General features: G+C 42.2%; 1 protein-coding gene across 2 annotated transcripts; it reads right to left on the reverse strand.

The window, feature by feature from the left end:
- Positions 1-324: 324 nt before the first annotated feature.
- GAS8 (growth arrest specific 8) lies at positions 325-16,861 on the reverse strand. Of its 2 annotated transcripts, none has more exons than XM_072117393.1 (11): positions 16,725-16,861; positions 13,505-13,606; positions 13,179-13,376; positions 9,408-9,614; positions 8,447-8,501; positions 5,713-5,918; positions 4,248-4,415; positions 2,601-2,687; positions 1,463-1,672; positions 1,305-1,370; positions 325-540 (listed from the first exon to the last, which is right to left on the reverse strand). In XM_072117393.1, the coding sequence occupies exons 1-11, from the start codon at positions 16,725-16,727 to the stop codon at positions 391-393; spliced, it is 1,452 nt and encodes a 483-aa protein (XP_071973494.1). In that variant the 5' UTR covers positions 16,728-16,861; the 3' UTR covers positions 325-390. The 2 variants fall into 2 exon arrangements, with proteins under 2 accessions (XP_071973494.1, XP_071973496.1); XM_072117395.1 differs by lacking the exon at positions 16,725-16,861 and adding an exon at positions 16,450-16,547.
- Positions 16,862-24,549: the final 7,688 nt, after the last annotated feature.

Consider the following 24,549-nt stretch of genomic DNA (forward strand, 5'->3'; position numbering starts at 1 on the left):
GGACAATTATGCCAATGACAACAACAAATGAAGGAGAAATGACAACTATTAAGACTAGGTTGGAATGGTTCTGGTTTATCACTGCAGAAATAGATAGTTGTTAAACTAGTTGCCCAAGTTTTTTTTTCAACCTTAGCGTCTCAACTTACTGCTTTATCACTGCCCCTTAGTGTCTAATATATAAATCTGAACAGCAAGGTGCTTTCTCTTTCTTACGTTAAGCTTGAATCACATTTAACAAAGACACGGTTCTGACTTTTTTTGTAATAGTTTATAGAATCTGAAAGTTTGAGGGTTTGTTTAAAAAATAAATACTCTGTAATATCCATGTGCAAATGGTTTATCAGTAAGGACTGTGATGATTCATTGTTCTTCCTGATGAATACAGCTTTAAGTGCTGGCTGCTACCAGGCCTGCCGGGCCTTGTCCAAAGGTCTGTCCAGGTACCAGACTCTCCAGAGGTTTAAATCCCAACTCTTCAACAGGAATTCCAAATGCCTTCATCTTGGCTTCGTATGTACGGAGTAGGTCATTGTGTGCCTAAAATTGTGTGGCAATAAAAGATTTTAGAAAGCTAAACCATTTTATAAATATAAATTCTGATATAGCACATATGGACAGGATTCAATTACATCATATTAAAGGTTTTTTACCATCTACTGGAGAGGTCATCAATATCACATCAGTGGGGGACTGACACTAACCGACCGCTCAGCCCTCCCCCGCATCCAATCTGATATTGATGCACTTGTCTATGGAGAAGTCATCAACATAATAAAAGTAGAGTCCTTAATTCAGCAGCTTTTTTGGTACTGATTTATCCTAAAACTTTATGCATACAGTGGCAACTCAATGGTAGATTCCGGTATAAGCCAATATCAAATCTGGGCGCTTGGATTCAATTGATTTTAGGAGGCAAATATTAAGCTTAACGGTCACTATTGTATGAACATCTGAGACCAGGGTAAAATAAATGCGAAGCAGTAGATAAAATAAGTCATATGACTAAGGACCTGATGGTCTGAAACGCATCAGATGTGTATGGCATCCAATTCCTTGTTATTGCCATTTGCCTGTATTGTACCTATAATCAGATGAATAAAGCTGCACAACGATTTTTACAGATTTTCTGAGTGCCAATCAACCTGGTGGTGAGCGAACCTGACTCATTTTCTGCTTGTTAGCTAAAATAAATGCGAAGACTCTTTAATATGCATTAACTGGTACTGGATGTCGTCAACTGTGTCTAAGAATAGGTGTGATTGCTTCCTTTACCAGGGCTCCCAAATGCTATCAGTCCTTACCTTGCACACTCTAGCCAGTTCATACTGCAGGTCTTTAATGGCGTTATTTTTGGTGTCTAAGACGTCCTGTGCAGAAAAAGAAAGAAAAAGATTTGTTTGCATGTGTAAAGGACATTAAACAACCTCGTTAAACAGGTTTCTGTCCAAACATCTCATACCTCCAGCTTGCGAGTAACAGTACTCAGAGAGATGGGGTCCAGGTTAGATGCTGCCAGCACTTCGTTGAGTTGGGCTTCCTTCTTCTCTAGAGTATCTCCCAGTGCCTGTAGCTTCCTTTCCAGCAGCAGGTTCTTAAAGCCATTCTTCTGCTGAACTTCCTGAATTGCCGCTGTGAATTTATTGTACAGCTCATCCCGCTCACTCTGGATCTATAAGGTAAGATGGATCGAAATAAAACTAAGTAGTAAAAACCAATCTGTAGAAAGGTTATTTATTATGCACACATACTAATGCAAATAAGCTGTAAATGAAGAAATCCAGATCTACTACTGTATATGCAGTAACTCCCTCCCTCCATCGTCAATGAACTACATTACCCAGGAAAATTAAACGGCACATCTAGAAAGAACCATTGGGAGCTCACTATAACTACTTACGGTATATTATATTAATTTTGTTTTAACCATGGTTCATGTATTATGCATTTGTTTGCTTATGGGTTGACTTTCTACATTAGAAGCTTTTCTGAAACTATTAACCTCAGCATGCTACACCAATTTGCTGCATTAGTACATTGATATGCATTTCTATTTATGGAAGTTTCTGCTTAAGGGGTTTTCTGTCTCCCTTTACTACTAATGACCTATGCAGAGGTTCATAATGAATGGTCATCCAGCCAACACTGAGCTTCCCCTGCACTACAAAAATATTACATACACTACAGACAGAGCAGTGTTCCGGAAATGAGCATGTTGTATAGCAGCTGACTGGCAGAGGTGCTGGGTGCTAAACTACCCGAAACAACTATTATTATTGATATAGAGGTCCCTTTAAAGGACTGTCCAGGAATCCACAGCGGAAGGTGCTATAAAAAAACAACAGAAAAGAGCTATCAGTCACTGCCTGCCTCCAGCCCCGAACACTGCTGCACCCCTGATACAAAATGAAACTAATTCAGTACCAGGTATGCGGCAGTGGGCGACCGGTAGCCTTGCCAATAAGAGTGGAAGAATAAGATGTTGGTTATTTTTACAGTCCCCCAGCCATGTATAAAAGCACTCATTCCTGGACAACCCCTTTAATGCTCACTTTAGCTTATTACAGCACCCATCCAGCTCGCATCCATCCAGTGCTCACCTTCTGGAACCTTTGCACTAACACTTCATGTTCCCATTTCAGATCATCTAGCTCTTTCTCTGCTGATTTCAGGCGAGATTTTGTATTCTGCAGGAAGATGTAAAACAATTATTATGGTCATTTGTTTAGAGCCTGCAGCCATATACAGACAGTTTGTATTGAGAGAAGGAATCATATGAGGCGAGAAGAAGTGAAGATACCCTGATTAAATCCTCACTACTTCTAACTGGGTCAAACATTAACCAAGTTTAAAAAAAGAAGTAATAAATGGTAATATTTTAAAGAGTTGGATATTGATAACCTATCCATAGAATATATTAATAGCACATCAGCAGTGGTTAAACATTCAGTACCCCCATCAGCTATTTCCAACAGCCTCTAGAAGGAGTGATCTGAGCTGAAAAACTAAGTTAGATTTCTGTTATTGAGCATATTGTTGGCAGTGTCAGGCACTCACCAAATAAGTCACCAATATCCAAAGCGGAAATATTAAAAGAAACCTACCATCAAATTAAGCATGATAAAAATCATGATAGAATCAGTCACCATGACTGTGGCAATCTTCTTATATTTGGCATCCTTTCTTCTAAAATCAACTTCCTGCATCAACATCCTGCAGCTTCACACGCTGTTATACTGTCTCATCCTCACCCCTACTATGTCAGCACTTTACTCCTTCCTTTGCCTGATGTAATCTCACTGTGACAGAGAAAGGTTCAGCACATAATGGGGGGGAAGTGCCCCTTGCACATTGTAACAGCCTGTGAATCTGTAGCACCAAGGGGCTCTGGGAACCACCCCCAGGAGCCCTCCAGGTTCATTAGCATAACTTAAAAGTTGCTTTAAGCAAGAAGGGGTCATGGATATCAAATAGAACATTACCACAGTCACTTTGCATAGATTGATCTATAAGTGCCCCTGGTTTATCCATGCCTGATTTTGATGGTAAAATTCCCTTGATAATATTCACTATGAATGTAATACAGAAAATGTATAATTACAAGCAAGAAAATCCAAAGTTCAGCTCCCTTCCGGTCGATTCACTCCCAGCGCTTGGATCACCCAAAGCCCCACGGACTCCGGGCATGATTACAATTTTGGAAGAATTACCAAGATTACCTGAGGTGCCGTGTCATGTACATTTATGCACATTGCCATGAAATATGCTTTTATTGGAACATAATAAAGTGAGAAGTTTTTGAAGAAAAGTCTCCTGAAGCACTGGTAATTCTTCCAAGATTGTAGAAAATGTATAATGTATGTATGTATATTACATACCACCTCTTTTATCCTCATTGTTATGCTATTCATAGTGTATTATGAATTATGTGAAGTAGCAATATGGTAAAATTGCATCCCTCCATACTGCAAATATAAAATGTACAACCTCCTGGCAATTATCTGTGCTTCCATGGGAGTCCAGAAGAATAAATGCAGCATAAAATCCATTAAACGTAGAGTGCAAAAGTAATAGACAGAAGACCAGAACACAGCATGTACTAACAGTAGGACTTCCTTCCTTCAAGGCAGACATCCTATTGAGCGAATCACAATGATATTATGCTGCAAAGGCATGGACATGAGGGATTTTTACCATGAAAAGATGTAACAGAGAAAAAAACTGTCACAGCAGATTCAGAGACTTACTGCCAGAGACGTCTTGTCCTTTTCATAACTGGCTAGCTGTCTGTGGAGCTCGGTAACATCATCACGTGCCTTCTGCAGGGGTTCAGTGAGACGCCGGTTTTGTAACTGGAGGTCCGCCATCTCCTTTTCTAAGCGGTCTTCCTTTTTACGCATCTCCTCCATCTGCTCCTGTAATGTGGGACACATAATGGACTGTTACAATGGAAGTTTATATTTTATTGACAAATAGCAGGATATGTGAGATATGTGGATTGCTTTGTCACAATGAAATCAGCAGAATGAAATCTTTTGTTTAGGAGAAGCAAATAACAGAGAGCTCAACACACAATGGGCCACATTTATCAAAAGTAGAGCAAAGTGCACTTTTTGTAGTTTGCTGAAGAGCGTGCCAGATTAATCAAGATTGGCGCAAGTCTTCATTTATATGGAACACCCTGCACTTTTCTGGAAGGGCGCACCAAGCTTTTTTGAACATTGGGCATTCAACACAAGTCACGGAAATAAATGTGGTGCAAAGTCCAACTCTGCACCGCAGCTGCACTATGCCCAATGCTCCACAAAATCCTGCACCTAAAAGGGGGGTTCCCTTTTTAGGTGCAGAAATCTGTGGTGCATCGAGCATAGCGCAGCTGCGGCACAGTCTTAGAGCAGAAACTTCATAGATATATGTGCAAGCAGTTCATATGTTTTTTCAGTGCAAAGTCAGACAGAAAAGTGGTGCAAATACTTTAATAAATGTGGTCCAATATCTGTTAAGCTGACCATATTTTGGCCTATACTGTGATTTTGGGATATTTTTGGGACAAGCTCACCATCTAATGTGCATAGGGTCCTCCTGACTTACATTTTGGGAAAGATAGAAATTGGGCAGTAATTGTTAAGCCACTGACAGTCCTTATTCCAGTCATAACATATGCATGTACGGATAGGCCACATATGCATAAATGCCTATGGGAGAGTGCAGATACACATTTATCCAGGTGACAGCTATGTCAGGTGTATGGCCAGCTGTAGTGCAACACCTTCAGGGCAAAATAAACTTGACAGTGAATAAAACAATAAGCAAAATGTCTGTGCAATGGATATCTGTAGTATGCAAATGTATACAATTAAAGTGAATAGAATTCCCTGTTATTGTAGGTATACAGCCTTCAACAGAAACCCTCTTTAAAGTTGGAGAAAGAATAGAAGGGGACAGATGAAATTAGACTTTTGTGCTCAGTATCTATATAGCAAAAAAGATCGTCTATAGGCCAACCATGTGTTTCCATAGAAAAACCAAGTGCACCTTAAAGGAGGCGATTAAATATTTATGGCATATTAAGCCTAGAGCACTTGCTTATCTCTGACCCTACTTACTTATCTAACCAGCTCCCCTCACACTAACCACTATGCAGGTATCGGCAGAATTATGTCAGTTAATATAGGCCAGTTTCCTACCACCATGGAGCCTTGCTTTACATACCTTAAGTGAATTGATCAGAGCCAGGTTGTTGAGAGTGATGTCATTGTAATAGTTCTTGATGTCACTGAAGGCCTTTTCATGGTTCTTCATCAGAGTATTGATCTGTCCATTCTTCCTCTCCTCAACCTCATGAATTTCAGTCTTTCTACGGAGCTCTAACTCATCTCGCAGTAAACGCATCTTCTTATCATATTTAGATTCTATTTCTGCATGTAGGGATGAAGGGGACATAGAGATAAAAGGGGTGTTCCGGGAATAAGAATAATTCATATTCATATGGCTCATTAAAATAGAAGATAATATGCAATTAGTTGTCATTTAATTATACACAGTGTGTATAATTCCAGGGGGCCCAGTACTGAAATTCATGATGGGAAATGGTTTGGAAAATGCACAGAGGTGAAAGCATATAAGATATCTGGGGGCAATATACAGAAATACACTGTCAGCAGGGAGTTTCCCAGTAACCGGTGCTGTGTGCAGCAAGTGATCCACTTTTCCTGTTGAAAAAAAAATCTAAATTAAATCCGTCTGTTAAGGAGCATCATAGTCAGGGAGTCAGGAGCTGAATGCTAAAGTCCGGCTCAGCGGCCCCCTCCATTGTGATTGACTTATCTACTGTCAAAATGTCCTGCATTTCTGAAGTGTTTTATGCATGTGTTGTGTACCCTGGATCCCTGTGCATGCACGGTTCACACACTGCAACCAGAATGCATCCAGCAGACACGTCACATTTCTGAATCATCATTTTACAACGATTCTGGACGTGAAGGAAAAGACATGTCACCTGTGAGGTACTAGATCCTATTTGTTCCTATGTCAGATCAGTATTGTATTCACTAACTAACCTTCTAGTGTGAGACAGCTCTCAGCTTACGAATGTAGTCCTTGCACTTACATCCCTAACCACATCCTAGCCACTAGCAGAAAGCCCGGGACACCAGGGGTAATTCTTATACTATCCCTAACATCAATGCCCTAAGATAAGGTCACCACTGCAACCACTGCACACAAACCAGGAGCAGTGCATAAGCAGAAAGGAAGGTAGAAAGGGCTTAGTTTATTCTTTGTTTTACTGCCCCCACTACTACATATCTTGGAATATTTCTGTGTAGTAGTTGGTGGGCCTCCAAAATTAATTTCACTGGTGGGCCCCAGGTACCCCAGTCTGACTCTGATTATGGGATTTTGTAACAGATGTTTTAATTCCCGGAATATCCATTTAATCTGTGAATGACTTCAAATAGAGGTGAAGTTATAATCCTTTACTTACTCCTTGGTCACTTTCTGCAGTTCCAGTAATTGAGACCACGATCACCTCTGTGGAAGCAACAAGGGTGCCTGTATGTTTTTTATGCTGCTTCCCATCTCCACCATCTAAGGTAATCCCCAATAGTTAACGTATTTCATTTCAGTTTAGCACAAATTAGATTAGCACAGAGGTCCTTTGTGACCTCAAATTAAAAGAGCAGCACATGCACCCTGCTGTTCTATAACTGTATATAAGCAGAGTTTTTCAGCACAAAAAATGTGCTGAAAAACCTCACCTCGGCTTATATACGAGTCAATTAAAAAAAAAAACACAAACATATATACTCACCCTCTGGCGGCCCCGATGTTGGCACGGATCCTCTTCTGTCTTCCCTGCAGCCCCTCTTCTTTCTTCGGTCTTCTATAACAGTTGGCATAGACGCGACCATGTTGTCCGCCGCCTGGCGCATTCTTTAATGTCAGCAGCGGCCGTGTCATAGTATGCGCCTGCCGGTAGAGTGCATGGCCGCGTCTCTGCCAGCTGGCTGTGTACTACAGGGGGCAGGCTTAGTGTATACTACAGGGGGCAGGCTTAGTGTATACTACAGGGGGCAGGCTTAGTGTATACTACAGGGGGCAGGCTTAGTGTATACTACAGGGGGCAGGCTTAGTGTATACTACAGGGGGCAGGCTTAGTGTATACTACAGGGGGCAGGCTTAGTGTATACTACAGGGGGCAGGCTTAGTGTATACTACATTGGGCAGGCTTAGTGTATACTACAGGGGGTAGGCTTAGTGTATACTACAGGGGGTAGGCTTAGTGTATACTACAGGGGGCAGGCTTAGTGTATACTACTGGGGGCTTGCTGGCTATATACTGGGGGTGGAGGGCTGTGACCAATGCATTTTCTACCCTCGGCTTATACTCAAGTCAATAGGTTTTCCCAGTTTTTGGTGGTAAAATTAGGGGCCTCGGCTTATACTTGGGTCGGCTTATACCGGAGTATATAGAGTAATTTCTAAGGCAGAGATAGCCAAGCGCAGTACTATGCTACTTCAGTCAGAGCCATAAATAGTGAATGGAGCAGCAATGGTTATGTCCATTCCATAAATTGGGGGTACCACGCCCCACTGTTCTTGTGATATCTAGGGCCAGGGCCCACACCCATCAGCAATTTATGCTAATGAGCTTGAGGGGTTACCCTAGCCCCTCTGTGATCTGCATGTACAGACTGTTACTCTGGGGAAGGGTGACACATAAGTGCTTGTAAAGCCAGATCACAGAGGTGCTAAGGTTTCCATTAGTATAAAAGTTGATTATAGAAGGAAGAAGGTCATGGATATCTAAGAAGATTACCACAGTCCCAGTGTCTGGATCTATGAGAAAGTCTCCCTGGTTTATTATGATTGATTTTGATGGTAGATTTACTTCTTTGTAAAAACATACAAACATAAAAATACAAGGATGCATGGAAGGGGGTACCTTTCACTTGTCTTTCAAAATCATTCCTCAATCGTGTGATTTCTTCATCTTGTTTCTATAAAAAACAAAAGAATAAACAAAAAAGAAAACAATAACCAGTTTCGGGGAGGGAATAATATCAAACATAACGCACATGTAATGGAAACTATCATAACTCCAACTCCAATAGTGAACTATAGCTTTTAGGAGCATTACATTCCCTGCCACCAAAACAACCTCATCCCCACCGCCCTTACAAACACTCATCCCTTTCCAACTCAGCCAACCCCCAAAAATTAGGATGTGAGTGAATTAAACTCTAGCCATGTGACCACCACCTACTGACATATAAGGGCAGATTTATTACATCATACACGTCACTTTTCTGGCATACAAAGCATAAAAAAGTAATAAATCCTGTAGCAATATTTTGAACGTTATCTGACCCTCAGCCCACTTTCCCATTTACAGGTGGTCCCCTACTTAAGGACACCTGACTCACAGATGACCCTAGTCAGGGAGGATGCCCTAGTTAGAGACAGACCCCTCTGCCCATTGTGACCTTTGGTGAAGCTCTCTGGATGCTTTACTTTAGTCCCAGACTGCAAAGATCAGCTGTAAGATGTCTGTAATGAAGCTTTATTGATAATCCTTGGTCCCAATACAGCAAAAAATTTTGAAACTCCAATTGTTACTGGGGCAAAAAATGTTTTTGTCTGGATCTACAATTATAAAATATACAGTTTCAACTTGCATACAAATTCAAATACAAACCCAAGGAATCTGTGTTGAATGTAACCGGGAGACTGCCTGTACTATAGTCTTAGCCTGGATTTGGTACCCTGTGACTGCACAAAGCATGTGGTGCTCCAGATGCTAACTACCACATAGGGCTTATATCTATACAGAATGTGATGGCAAGTACATGCATAATATACATTCATTACATTGATCACTATTCATCTGTTCCCTTGTTTCCTACCATTTTGAGATTCTTCACCACCATCTCATTGGCCAGTTCCTGCTCTTTGATATCCACTCGTAGACCTCGAATATCTTTGCGAAACAGGCTCTCCTGTGTGTGGTGTTCTTTCTGTGCCAGCTTCATGGTGACGCTGCCCTCTGCTTTCAGCTCTGAAATGTTGTTCTGGTGCTCATACAGTAGATGTTTTACTTTCTGCTTGTATACCTGAAAAACAAAAAGGAAATCTATAGATTAGGGTAAGTGATCTGAGCTCAATTTGAGGTTTAAGACAGCTGTCATTGCCCTGTACTCAAACCGTGAGAAGGGACAAGAACAGGTTGTCAATAAAAACAGACAGCAAGCTGTTAGTATATACAACCTCTAACAGTTAACTCCTATAACATAAGATCTAAGTTTCACACTTATATTTATGCCTGTGGTCTATTTTATAGAAAGCACTTTCCGGAATGAAAATCACAAAAAATGACAGCATTAAACATGAAAAATTGTCACCAGCTCTGGAGTATCTGTAGTTTGGTCAAAAGAATAATGGCCTGAGGAAAGAATGCTGGCTTCTTGAGCCTAGAATTAGACACTTCATCAGGGAATTCCCTTTATTTCCCAGAAAATGCTAACTTAATGGAAGAGGACTCTGTGTCCATGCTGTTTCCCAAGGTCCATCACGATCACAGATGTTTTGTATAAGATGGACTTTGCTATAGGAATAAACTTACAGGCCCAAGGGGTATTCTCGTTTGGGCATTCACATTCAGTTTCATTAATCTGCCATATATAAACATTTCTTCAATTAGATGTTATTAAAAAAAAATATGTACCTGTGTGAAGATAATTTCTCATAAATGCAGACATATGGTCTGGATATGGTCTGCAGACTGTGTCCTTGGATACGGCCACCTCTGCTGGAGGGATTGCAGAAAGAAACAAAAGTTTTCTGTATATGAAATGTCCAAGAGTTACTACATATCCTACAGCCGTCCTGTGATAATGATCGCTGAATCCATGAGGTCAGGCAGGACTCAATAGCGCATGTCTGGCCATTGCTGCCAAAATGTGAGGTGGTTGTATCCGAGGGAGCTATCTGGTTTCTAAGGGACCACATGACTACATTTATGAGAAATTATCTTCACACAGGAACATTTGTTTTTAATAACGTCCAATTGAAGAAATGTTTATATATGGCAAATGAATTAAATAAAATGTAAACGTCCAGATGGGAATACCCCTTTAACCCCTTAAGGACGGAGGGTTTTTCGGCTCATTTCTCGCTCTCCAACTTCAAAAATCCATAACTTTTTCATTTTTCCGTGTACAGACCTGTGTGAGGGCTTATTTTGTGCGTAACAAATTTTACTTTCCCGTAATGTTATTTATTTTAACATGCCGTGTACTGCGAAGCTGAAAAAAAAATCCAAATGTGGAAAAATTGAAAAAAAAACGCACGTGCGTCACGTTCTTGTGGGCTCAGTTTTTACGACTTTCACTCTTCGCTCCAAATAACACGCCTACTTTATTCTTTGGTTCGGTGCGATCGCTGTGATACCAAATTTATATAGGTTTTATTGTGTTTTAATACATTTTCAAAAATGAAACGAATGTGTACAAAAAAGCAAAAAAAATTTTTGCCATCTTCTGATGCTAATAACTTTTTCATACTTTTGCGCACCGAGATGTGTGAGGGGTCATTTTTTGCGAAATGAGGCGACGTTTTCATTGCTACCATTTTGAGGTCTGTGCGACATTTTGATCATTTTTTATGTTGTGTAAAAAGGTGTAAAAGTCGCAATTCGGACATTTGGGCGCCATTTCCCGCCTCGGAGGTCACCGCCGGCCGTAACCGTTTTTATATTTTGATAGATCGGGCATTTTGGGACGCGGCGATACCTAATATGTTTGTGATTTTTACTGTTTATTATGTTTTATATCCGTTCTAGGGAAAGGGGGGTGATTTGAACTTTTAATATTTTATAAATTTTTTTTATTTTTTAAACTTTTTTTTTTCTTTTTTTTTTTCACTATCTTTTAGACCATCTAGGGTACATTAACCCTAGATGGTCAGATCGCTGCTACCATATACTGCAATACTTCTGTATTGCAATATATGGCATTTTTGCAGCACATTCATTACAATGAGCCACTGGCTCATTGTAACGAATCTGCAGCTGCCAGATAGCCTCGTGTCAAAAGAAGACACGAGGCTACCATGGCAACCGATCGCCGCCCCCCGATGACGTTCGGGGGCGTGGCGATCGAAAAACGGGGGCGGCAACGGGGGCGGCAACGGGGGGGTTAGTAGCCGCGATCGGTGCTAGCACCGACCGCGGTTATTAGCGGTGGGGGTTTTATGCATTTTGCAAAAACCCCCACCTTTGTATGAAGAGGACTCAGCCCGTGAGCCCTCTTCATACATCCCTTATACCTCTGCGCCGTAGAGCTACGGCGCAGAGCGTTAAGGGGTTAAGTAACCACCAAAACAGTGTTTACCCCAATAATTTTCATAGATATTCATGCCAATAACTACCTGATGATTAAATAAACTTAGGCCATTCATTTGTTACAAATGCTTTTCATTAAAAACTATTAAACTGCCCCCATCCCAATATGTGACTTCCATTTATGTCTCTCATCCAAAATAAGCATCTAGTCCTATTCCCTTCATATCTGTGTATGTCTGTGCAGTGTGTATCCCTTTAATATACCAGCATCATCAGATGGATAATGGGTAATTTTGGATGTATGATCAGTTTTATGAAGTTACACAGATTTTTGTGAAACCTGAGTATAAGGATCACTATCAATAAATGCCTGCTAAAAAGTCTAGGTTCATATATAAGGCGCACTGGACTATAAGGCGCACCTGATTATAAGGATGTATGACCAGCAGGTGGCAGACCTGTGCACAGTTCAAGGCAGCTGTTGTCTGTCAGAACGGTCCATGTGTAAGGCGCACTGGACTATAAGGCACACCTTTGATTTCTGAGAAAATCAAAGGATTTTTTGTGAGCCTTATAGTCCGAAAAATACGGTAATAAAAATATACTATTGTGAAGATGATTTCTAATAAATGTAGTAATTTTGTCCCTTCGAAATGTCATTGAATATAACCACCCCCGCACCCTGGCAGCTTTATCAAGATATTCGCTATTGAGCTACCCGCCCACCTGGATTCAGTGTTCACTACCACAGGATGGCTGTCTGACATGCAGTAACTCCTGACCTTTGCAAAAAAAAAAAAATTGTTTTTTGTGCAATCACTCCTGCAGAGATGGTCGTATCCAAGTGAGGCAAAATGCAAAGTGCAGTTGGCTCACAAATATGCACAGTGCGCCAGATTATTGAATACTGGCACACAGTCTTCAAATATCAGGCGCAACCTGCACTGCCCTGGAAGTGTGCACCATTTTTTTTGGTGCACTTTTAAAGTACAGAGTGCGACAAAATTCTATCAAGCCACTTTAATAAATATGTCACAAACTCTAAATAAGCAGTAACACTCCCCTTTAGGTGCACATTTTTTCTGTCTTGTCGGACAGAGCAGTTGTGACACAAAATTGGTCGCAGACACTTTATAAATACATGTACATGCAGATTGTATGTTCTTTCTATTGCAAAGTCACACCGAAACTGGTGCAGCCAGTTCAATAGATCTGGGCAAATTACAATGTAATTTACAATGTGATGCAGAGTTTGCTGAGTACTTTTTGTTCAAACATTCAGTACCCATATGACATACAGTGAGATCTCTAACCCCCTGGCCACAAATGCTCATACCTTAATTTCCACTTGATGTCTCTCCTCTGCCTCCTCCATCTCACGGTCCTTGTTACGGAGTTCAGATTTCTTCTCTTCCAGTTGTCGGCGAGTGATTTCCCAGAAAGTGTGGATCTTGTCTCTTTCCAGCTGGAAGTAGTTCCTCTCCTCTCGTTCTCTGTCCAATTCCTCTCGCAGACGTCCTATGTGCTCCTCCAGCTAAGGAATAATAGCTTACTATTAGTTATATTACACAAAAGGATATACCAATAGAGCACCTGCCACTGATGCTGCTAAGATAAAGGCCTTCTATAATGATGCAATTCTTGTCCCTCTCTATGTATTACCTGTTCTTTACTCATTTCCTCAGTGGCTAATCCATCCACCAACCCAGGGCTCTTCTTTCCCTTGGCAGACTTCTTCTTCGGTGACGCTTTCTTTTTGGGCGGCTGAAAAAAACCCATCATAATATGCTGAGTCTGCATTATTGAAAAGCATTACAGTAACGGATAGATATTTTACATTTAAAGTGTGCCTCCATTTGTGATCTCCCACAACACCTGATCAGTGTATGGTTACTATCTGCACTCTATGGCAGTGATGGCGAACCTTTAAGAGACCGAGTGCCCAAACTGCAAACCAAAGGCGACTTTTCTAGTGCAAGGTGCCAACATAGCAGTTTAGTCCAATAGCGCCACAATACCACTATACATGAGACAAATAACACTGTGACATCATGACGCCACCATTACAACCACATAAATAGCATAAAAGACCATTATCAGAGGTCGCACTAACATTTTTCCAGAAGGGTAATAATACTCCTCTCACCATTTTTGAGGAGTATTTTTACCCGAGGAGGAGTATGAAAATTTTGGTAATACGCCGCGCACACTACGCTCACACTGCACACACAGCACTCCACTCACACTGCGCACACTCCACTCACACTGCGCACACTCCACTCACACTGCGCACACTCCACTCACACTGCGCACACTCCACTCACACTGCGCACACTCCACTCACACTGCGCACACTCCACTCCACTCCACTCACACTCCACTCCGCTCACACTGCGCACACTCCACTCCGCTCACACTCCACTCACACTGCGCACACTCCACTCCACTCTGCTTACACTGCGCACACTCCACTCTGCTCACACTGCGCACACTCCACTCCGCTCACACTCCACTCACACTGCGCACACTCCACTCCACTCACACAGCACACACTCCACTCCGCTCACACTCCACTCACACTGCGCACACTCCACTCCACTCACACAGCACACACTCCACTCCACTCACACTCCACTCTGCTCACACTGCGCACTCTCCACTCCGCTCACACTCCACTCACACTGCGCACACTCCACTACACTCACACTCCACTCACACTGCGCACACTCCACTACACTCACACAGCACACACTCCACTCCACTACACTCACACAGCACACACTCCACTCCACTACACTCACATAGCACACACTCCACTACTCTCACACAGCACACACTCCACTACACTCACACAGCACACACTCCACTACACTCACACAGCACACACTCCACTCCACTACACTCACACAGCACACACTCCACTACACTCACACAGCACACACTCCACTACACTACACTCACACAGCACACACTCCACACCACTACACTCACACAGCACACACTCCAATACACTCACACCAGCATAGACAGACACACATAGAGGGCCTTACTAAGTGCAGCAGCCGCGGAAACGTCAGGCACCGGGACCCCGCAGGCATCGGGCACCGGGACCCCGCAGGCATCGGGCACCGGGACCCCGCAGGCAGCGGGCACCGGGACCCCGCCGGCAGCGGGCACCGGGACCCCGCAGGCAGCGGGCACCGGGACCCCGCAGGCAGCGGGCACCGGGACCCCGCAGGCATCAGGACCCCGCGACTCGGAGCACAGGAGCAGTGACGTCGGAGCACAGGAGCAGGCAGGAGGCATGGGGCACCGGGACCCCGCAGGCAGCGGGCACCGGGACCCCGCAGGCAGCGGGCACCGGGACCCCGCAGGCATCAGGACCCCGCGACTCTGCAGGCAGCAGGGCGGGGACAAGCAGGCATCGGGACCCCGCGACTCTGCAGGCAGCAGGGTGGGCCAGGCGCGAACGAGCAGGCAGCGGTAGCCGGGGTCGAGCGGTCAACAGAGTGCTGGGACCCGGCAGGGGTAGGTATCATTGATGAGGCTGGGGAGAAGGTACGCGTGCCAGCAGAGAGGGCTCTGCGTGCCCTCTCTGGCACGCGTGCCATAGGTTCGCCATCACTGCTCTATGGTATGAGTATTGTATTATTTACATACAATGCTGAAGTTCACACAAAGTGCATTGTCCAATGATAATGCACTGTGCCAATATTCACTAAGATTGTATGCCTGATATCCTGCATGTGTCGCTCAGGTCCGACAGAGTTCACCATCTTTTTACTGGTGCATGTTAGGGCTAGGGCTTGCGACACAATTTGCTCAGTCTGAATCAGTCAGGTCTTGTATGACGCACGCTCCCAAAATTGCAGCGCATGCAAGCCAGCGCAGCTGCGCAAAAAAAGGATTACATGCGCTAAAATACCTGTGCAAGACATGTAATCTGCGAAAAAGTTGCACAGTCTGACGAAACTGAGCAACACGACCCTTAGTAAATGAGCCCCACTATGTACTGCTCAGCATGCAGTAGTCAGCCTGATGTCAGGTCTGGCACATTATCAAAATTAGTGGTGTACTGTAAAGAGGTTAAATCCTTTCAAAAAAATGTGCTACAGTGCTGACAGGTCTCCCAGAACTGATCATAAATAGTCTATGAGATAACATGCAGTACCAGCGCAAGGGAGATTACAGATTATGGAAGATTTATACATCTGTTTAACACAGAATTCTGTGATAATTTCCCCCCAAAAATGTCTAACGCAGCACATTTATCAAAAGGTTTGAGGTAGTTTTTACACTTTTTGTGGCTGGTGAACAAAAATGGGCCTGTCATCTGTAAAGGTGGCAGGTACAAAGTACAACTAGACAGTCTTAAATGACAACAGATTTATCAAGAGATCAGCATCAGACACTGACAAATTGGGCACAGCAAAAAAAATCTGCCCCAAATCAGAACCGAAAGTCTGCGTAGGGTCCTCCGTGCATTGATGATCCTTGACCCCCCATGAATTAGATCATATCATAAATATTAAGGAGAAAACCCCAATAACATATATGACATGACCAGTTCATAACTGAGCCCTCCACATGGAGATACATGGACTAACCGGATATAGTAAACGTCCATTTATCCAGGAGCTTTTTGGTCCTGATATTCAGATATTCACACTAAGGACCAGGTCCCAGACTTGTGGATTATAAATGAATTGCACTTTATTTCTCATGGGATCCATTCCTTATGATAACTCTGGCTATCAAATATTATGGCACAGTGATAACATCATGCATTATAATACAATTCCATTATCTGCTCCTGGGAAAGCTGGGTCACATGATGTTACAGCACAGGTTATACACTATGCAGATATTACACTGTACTCACCATACTGCTCCTTGTTCCTTTCCCTGTGATACACAGTAACACAGTCTCCTGGCAACAGAGTCTCGCGAGAGCTCAACTCCTCACATCCGGTATCCACCCCGTCGTTATAGACACCTTGTAAGCAGTAACAGGGGAGGCTTGGTGCTAGTAGCAGTCAGCTGCCTGTAGGTGGCAGCACCGAAGCGTCACTGGGGGTTGAGATGGTAGAAAGTAATGGGATGTCATTGTAGTGTACGACTACCAATCCCTCCTCACTCTCTCAGATGAAAACCGAAATCTACTTATGCTGAGAACAGGATGTCACCCAACTTTCCTAGTGTCCTAAATTATAAATAAATAATATAAATAAATCAGGCACATCTGCCATTCAGAAGCCGGGGAGAGTAGGGTGACTATCTCCTGCCAGTCTTCGTATTTGCATGTCTTGGTGACAGTCTGCCCTGAAGATTATCACAGGATTTTATAGGCATTCTCCAGGCACAGCTGATCATCTGGTGTCACATCTCCCCATGAAAGTGACACCCAGGCAGAGGGTTACACTATTTTTAACCACTTCTTCCTCTGATGAATAAGTCATTGCGCCCTGACTTCCCCTTTAATGAAGTCAGGGCACATTGCAGGATTCCTGGCAGCGCACCAGGGGAGCACAGACACGTATGTAGAGACGATTATTCCACTTTTCCTACTTGTATGGTTATGTCTGTTTTCCTTTTCCATTAACCATTTCTATACCGATGAGGATATTTCCTTTTAACATGCCTTTGTAAGGTACACAAAGCATCTCTTATCATTTTCATGGTAAAGTGGAACGCTGTTGTAATTTTGAAGCCCCTGTTGTAGAAAAATTCTGAAGCTTAGCCATTTAAGGGTACATACACACGCGGTATGCCCTCCCGTGCGGGAGGGTGACCCCTCCTCCCTCCATAGAAAACAGCGGCACACGGCCGCACACTCGCCAAAAGATAGAGCATGTATGGCACCATATCTCCGCTTTGCCGCAAATTTGCGGCCGCATGTACGGCCCCGCAGACGGCAGTGTGAATGAGCCTTAAGAGCAACATTAACCCCTTAACGCCAAGACAATTTTTCGTTTTTGCGTTGACGATATTTAAAGGGGTATTCCCATCTGGACATTTACATTTAATTTCATTAAATATGTAAACATTTCTTCAATTGGATTTTATTTAAAAAAATGTTCCTGTGTGAAGAACATTTCCATAAATGTAGTCATGTTGTCCCTTAGAAACGAGATAGCTTCCTCGGATACAACCACCTCACATTTAGGCAGTAGTGGCCAGACATGCGCTATTGAGTCCTGTTTGACTTCCTGGCTTCATCGGTCATTACCACAGGACGGCTGTAGGATATGCAGTAACTCCCGGACATTTCATATACAAAAACCTTTTGTTTCTTTGGGCAATACCTCCAGCAGAGGCGGCTGTATCCAAGGACATGGTCTTGTATGTAAGGGACCATATGACTACATTTAAAAGAAATTATTTTCACACAGGTAATTTTTTTAAAATAACATCTTATTGAAGAAATGTATACCGCATATACTCGAGTATAAGCCGACCCGAGTATAAGCCGAGACCCCTAATTTTACCATCAAAAACTGGGAAAACCTATTGACTCGAGTATAAGCCGAGGGTGGGAAATGCATTGGTCACAGCCCCCCCCCAGTATATAGCCAGCCTGCCCCCAGTAGTATACAGCCTGCCCCCAGTAGTATACAGCCTGCCCCCAGGAGTATACAGCCTGCCCCCATTAGTATACAGCCTGCCCCCATTAGTATACAGCTTGCCCCCAGTAGTATACAGCACTGCCCCCAGTAGTATACAGCACTGCCCCCAGTAGTATACAGCACTGCCCCCAGTAGTATACAGCACTGCCCCCAGTAATATACAGCGAGCCCAGCATTAAAAAAAAAAACAAAACTTATATACTCACCCTCCGGTGGCCCCGATGCGTAGCGCTGCTCCCCCGATGTCCGCGCGGGTCCTCTTCAGGCTTCCGCGCCCGTCTTCTTTCTTCTGCAGGGCGCCACAATTGTTTTTCTGCTGACGTCATAGTAGGCGCCGCCTGGGAGAAAAACAATGGGAGAAGAACTTAGTAATTGCAGCTGAAACCACTGTCTGGTAAAGCAAGAATTAACATGAAATGTTAATAACTAGAGATGAGCGAGTGTACTCGTCCGAGTATACTGCTCGGTCGAGTATTAGCATACTCGGACCGGCTCGTTACTCGGACGAGTATCTCGCCGGCTCGAGTTCGAGCATTAAATTAATAAAAGACAGTGAAGAACAGTGTTTACACTGTTCTTCAACACATAACACGTGTTTCCAGATGTTTTAATTGTAAGAATACATTAATAAAACACTATTCTTCACTTTACAGGTGTTCGCCCGTGTCTCCCGCTAAGTTCGGAGATGTGCGCCGAACATCAGCAATGTAAAGAATAGTGTTATTTGAATGTGTTCTGCAATCTGCACTTAAATGCTTGTGTTTTCACTGTTTTTATTCTATTCTTCACATTGCTGATGTTAGCGCGTATCTCCAAACTTAGCGGGAGACATGTGCGAACATCTGCAAAGTGAAGAATAGAATAAAAACAGTGCAAACTGTGAAAACAAAAGCATTTAAGTGCAGAACACATTCAAATAACACTATTCTTCACATTGCTGATGTGCGCGCACATCTCCGACATTATCGGAAGACTTGTGCTAACATCTGCAAAGTGAAGAATAGAATAAAAACAGTTAAAACAGTGAAAACAGTGAAAACAGGACCATTTAATTGCAGAACACATTGAAAGAACACTATTCTTCACATCCAGATGTTCGACGCACATCTCCGAACTTAGCGGGAGACACGCGCGAACACCTGTAAAGTGAAGAATAGTGTTTTTTTAATGTATTCTTACAATTAAAACATCTGGAAACATGTGGAATGTGTTATTATTTACTGTTCTTTTAATGTGTTGTGTTAGTGAAAAAATGCTCGGGTCTCCCATTGACTTTAATGGGGCTCGTTATTCGGTACGAGCACTCGAGCATCGGGAAAAGTTTGTACCGAATAACGAGCACCCGAGCATTTTAGTGCTCGCTCATCTCTATTAATAACCAATTATATCCTTTGTATTATTGTAAAGCAAGCTGGAAGCTGGTTGGAGGGTGCTGCCACCTCACCCTGGTGGGTGGGAGCAAATGGTCAGATTCAGTCAGAGCAGAGAGTCAGACTAGTGATGGGAATTACGGCTCTTCTCAGTGAGCTAGATCATTAGGCTTCACTCACTAAGAAGAGCCGGCTCTTCTGGCTCCTGAACGGCTTCCTATTAAATATATAATAGGGAGCCACAGGCCAGTTAATTACCCCACACCACTCGACTTTTTAACCCGATTGTATCAGGAAAAAAAACATGGAATTTAAAAAAATTATTGTGCCGCAAAAATAGCACTCACATACACCGAGACGGAGAAAGTGAACTCCGGCGGACTTCAGCGCAGCAGCAACACCTAGTGGACATCGGGCGCACGACCTTAGTGAATCTTGGCAGAACGCGAATCAGAGCTGCTGGATTGCAACAGGACCAGGTAAGTAAATCTGCCCCATTGTCTCACATGATCATGCACGGAGAAATGCACTTGCTCGCTTCACTATGAAGAGGGGAGGGTGAGCAGCACTCACTCCTCCTCTCTCCTGCGCGCGACTGATTGTACCCTAAAGTGAAATCTACAAGCAGAATCCAGTTATCCAAACCAAAGACACCTACATTCTGCTGTTTTCTGCTAAGGCAGTTCCTCCGACGTCCACCAGGTGTCGCTGCTGCGCTGAAGACCATCGGAATGCACTGAAGTTCACCAAGCCATCGTGGGTGAAGGTAAGTGCGCGTCGAGCGACACTTTCTTTTTTTAAATGCGGCGGGTTTTTCCGAATCCGTCAGGTTTTTTTACGGCCACGCCCCCCGATTTCCGTTGTGTGCATGCCGGTGCGCCACAATCCGATTGCGTATTATAAAAGATCTTGTACTGCTGGATGGCTCTTTGTCTGCTGATCTCACTTTTGACAATCTCAGTACTAAAGAGCGTATGGCCCTTTCTGATTTACAATACAATAGGGATGTCATAGTAAGATCGTACGAAAAGGTGGGGGGGCACAGTTGTTCTCTTAGATGCTAACTTATATAAAAAAAATAAATGAAGGTTTGTTGAGCGATGAAACTACATATAGAAATTTACATTCTGACCCCACACGTATGTTTAACAGCAGTTTGGCACTCTTGAATGATGTGTAGTCTTGGGAGTCTATGATATTCGATGAAAGGATAAAAGTATGGTTGTAAAGCCCATTCCCCCAGTCTTTCATTCTCTTCCAATGGTGTATAAGGATACAATTTATCCTTCTATGCGCCCAATTGTGGCAGGCATAGGTTCCTTTATTGAACAACTGGGATAATGAGTTGATAACCTATTGCAGCCTCTTGTTGTAAATATGCCAGTAACTTGAAAGACTAAGCATGTTTTACAAACTATAAGTCAAGTTACTTGGCAAAACAACTATTGTTGGATCACTGCAGACGTAACCACATTATATTCATCTATACCACAACATTTGGCAATTGTGGTCCTTACCAATTTTTTTAACAAGTATAGATAATGTTAGATAATGTTAAAGAATTTTTGGTTATGTCTGTGAGTTTTTTGTTACAACACGATTACTTTTTCTTTAATGGGGAATATTACATACAAATCCGTGGAGCTAAATTCTCCCCCTCCCTTACCAACATTTTTATATTGGCAGGAGGAAAATCACATTTATAATGAAAATAATCCTTTTCTTCATGATGTGGTATGTATGGCTGTTATATAGATGACCTCCACCTTATTTGGGGGGAGGGGGTCGTCTCTGTGACACCCAGAACCTCATCTCATACATAATGATAACCATTATAATTAACGTTTTACTGCCCAAATTGATCCCATTACTGTTACTTTCTTGGATCTTTCTTTCAAAATAGTCCAAAATACAATAGTTAGTTCATCGTATAGAAAACCAGCTATAGCTAATACTGCAAATAATAAATTCTGCATGTGACTCTTGTCACCCTTTTCTCGTTGTTAAGAATTTACCAAAAGGTGAATTCATTAGAGCCAAAAGGAATTTCTTGTCTAGTGACAGATTTCAGTGGGCATGCACTTCAATGAGAGAGTGTGTGTAACACCACAGATATCCCAAATTGGCTGTGCAAAGAGCAGAGAACAATGTATCCCAAATTAGAACTGCCTTATTACACAACAAAATGAAATCCCAGGAATTTCCCAAAGAACAAAATCCAGTCACCTTTATCACCACATATAGGGAAGAATACAAACAAGTGACTGGCATTATTCAAAAGTACATCCCATTTCTTGTACAAGATGACATTTTATTTTATTACATATATTGAAAACTAATACTGGGTACATTTCCAAGAAAGCCCCTCCACTAGGTTTTATTTAATCTCCTTGTCTTTTCTTGGGAGCCAGTTGCAATCACAAAGGTACGGTAACTATAAATGTGGACATAGGATTTGTAATTCCTGCGACTTCATAAAAGTCACCAAAAATTTCTCTTTCTCCACCAACAAACAATACAAAATTTCTAAGTATGTCAATTGAAACACCAGTTATGTGGTGTATTTGATTGATTGTACCTTATGCCAAATTCAGTACATTGGCGGCACTACAACTCCTCTGAAAATGCATTTGCAGTCTGGTATCTCTAACCCGTCGGCTACTAACCCCTCTGCAGTTTCAAGACACTTCAAGACTCAGTTCATACTGGTTATATAAGTGGGTTTAGATTCAGATGTATTGAACATAGACGTAAGCTTCTAAACAGAGAAGTGTACAGTTTTTTTTTAAACGCAACACACCCAAAAGGAATGAACAAACGCCAAGATCTAATATATCACTATTGGAATTGTTCTATGATCAATATAATGATCATTGAAGATAGACAACTTGATGGATACTGTTGGATAATACATATGTTGTTAATGACCACAATATTGTATTTAATTTTCTATAAATTTGTTTTGTAATGTTGTGTTTATTTACATACTATGTGAAATATTTGTAACGTACCATGTGCAATCTTTGTAATACAAGCGCATCAATATTTTTTTATCCCTTACCGTGTTTTGTAACCACCCGCTATTTAATTGTGATGTCATCTCAGTCCTACTCATTCATTCAAAAGTCTTGGAACTTTTCATTGCATTTTTTATTTTTTGTAATTTAGACTATGATTAAGAACCTCAGCACGAAACGCATCATTCTTGACTGTATCTGCTGATATTATTATAATAAACTTGAAATTTTACATCGAAAACATGCTGTGCTGTAGGATAATTCCTTTTCCATTTAAATGGCATTTCCCTTTAAAAATTATATCAGTAAATGAAGTCTGAATGATTCCACATTGTTAAATCGTCTTTTCAGAGCCTTTACCTTTAAAAAGCTGTATCTGTCAGGTATAGGAAAGCTGTTGACAACTTTTTTGGAACTTTTGTTCATAAAGTCACAAAAAACACTAAAAGACTCCAATGTATTGTTGAGGGGTGAATGGTGAACTGTTTGTCTTCTCTGTGTGTTTGTACCTTTTCTTTTTCTCCTCCTGCTGGCCAGCAAACCTTTGTCTCTGTCCACTATTGTTTCACCAGACAAACCAGTTCAGCAGTCACCACTCAGCATTACCTGATCTTACCTGTGTGTGTGCAAAACCTGAGCAGAGGGTGAGCTGGGGTTATATAGCTGCACCTGATTACTGCCAGGTGATACTGAGCTGAAGCCATGTGGTTTATGTTTGCATTTCTAACTTTGGTTACTTTGTGTATATTGTAAACTCCCCTTTATTTTTATATTGTGTATTATATTGTATTGTGGCATTATGTATATTAAGTAAGAAATATATCTTTGTGTGATGTTTGTTGTTAAAGGTGCAACCCAGGGGTGTATCCCTTTAAAACTCAAGGGAAATAGTTGGGTATTTAATGACACCTGTGTGTACATGGATGGTCTCTAGGTCAGAGTGTCTGATCTGACCACAGGGGAGCTGCTTGTTCCAAGGTAGCTGCAATCTATCCCCTGAATTATCTGCATTTTTGTTCTGTACATTTTATTTTTGTGCAAATAAATGCAAGCCTTTTCTTTGGACCTGAAGCCTGAGTAAAGATTTCTTTTTTTTTAACGGCCAGAAGACCCCACATCTCAACATGTATTAAAAAGACAAAACTCCTAAGAAAAAAAATGACCACAAAGCCAAAACAAAGGTACATGTACCCCACAGTGTTGTTTAAAAGCCATTGATGATAATTTGGCATTGCTTTTACTAATACCAGCAAGTCATGTAGGGACTAAGAAAATATTAAGAGAATTAGTTAAACTTAGAAAGAGATACGTTAGTAAGGGATAGGGTAGGCCACAATATGCTAAGTCACTTGTTGAATGGGCCTTATGCTCAATAAATGGGTAAACTTGTAATGTTTTGTCCCACCAGGCAAAGTCTGGAATGACCCGCGGGAAACTTGTAGTCAGGCAGTCTCCCCCTCTTCTTTTTTCACCCTGCTGGCGCTTTTGGGTGTGGATGAGAACTACACTATGACAGGGCTACTATGACATCCGCAGCTCGGTTGCCATCAAACCATCCATCCTGTTCCTAGTATCCTGCTGACCCCATAAACTGTCGGCCTCCGGTGTGGATGTTACAGATACAGAGCGGCTCTAACCCACATCAACATATAATAAACAAGGACACATAGAAATTATATTAATGATAATCTGCT

This window comes from Engystomops pustulosus, chromosome 7 (assembly GCF_040894005.1).
Source record: "Engystomops pustulosus chromosome 7, aEngPut4.maternal, whole genome shotgun sequence".
Lineage (NCBI taxonomy): Eukaryota > Metazoa > Chordata > Amphibia > Anura > Leptodactylidae > Engystomops > Engystomops pustulosus.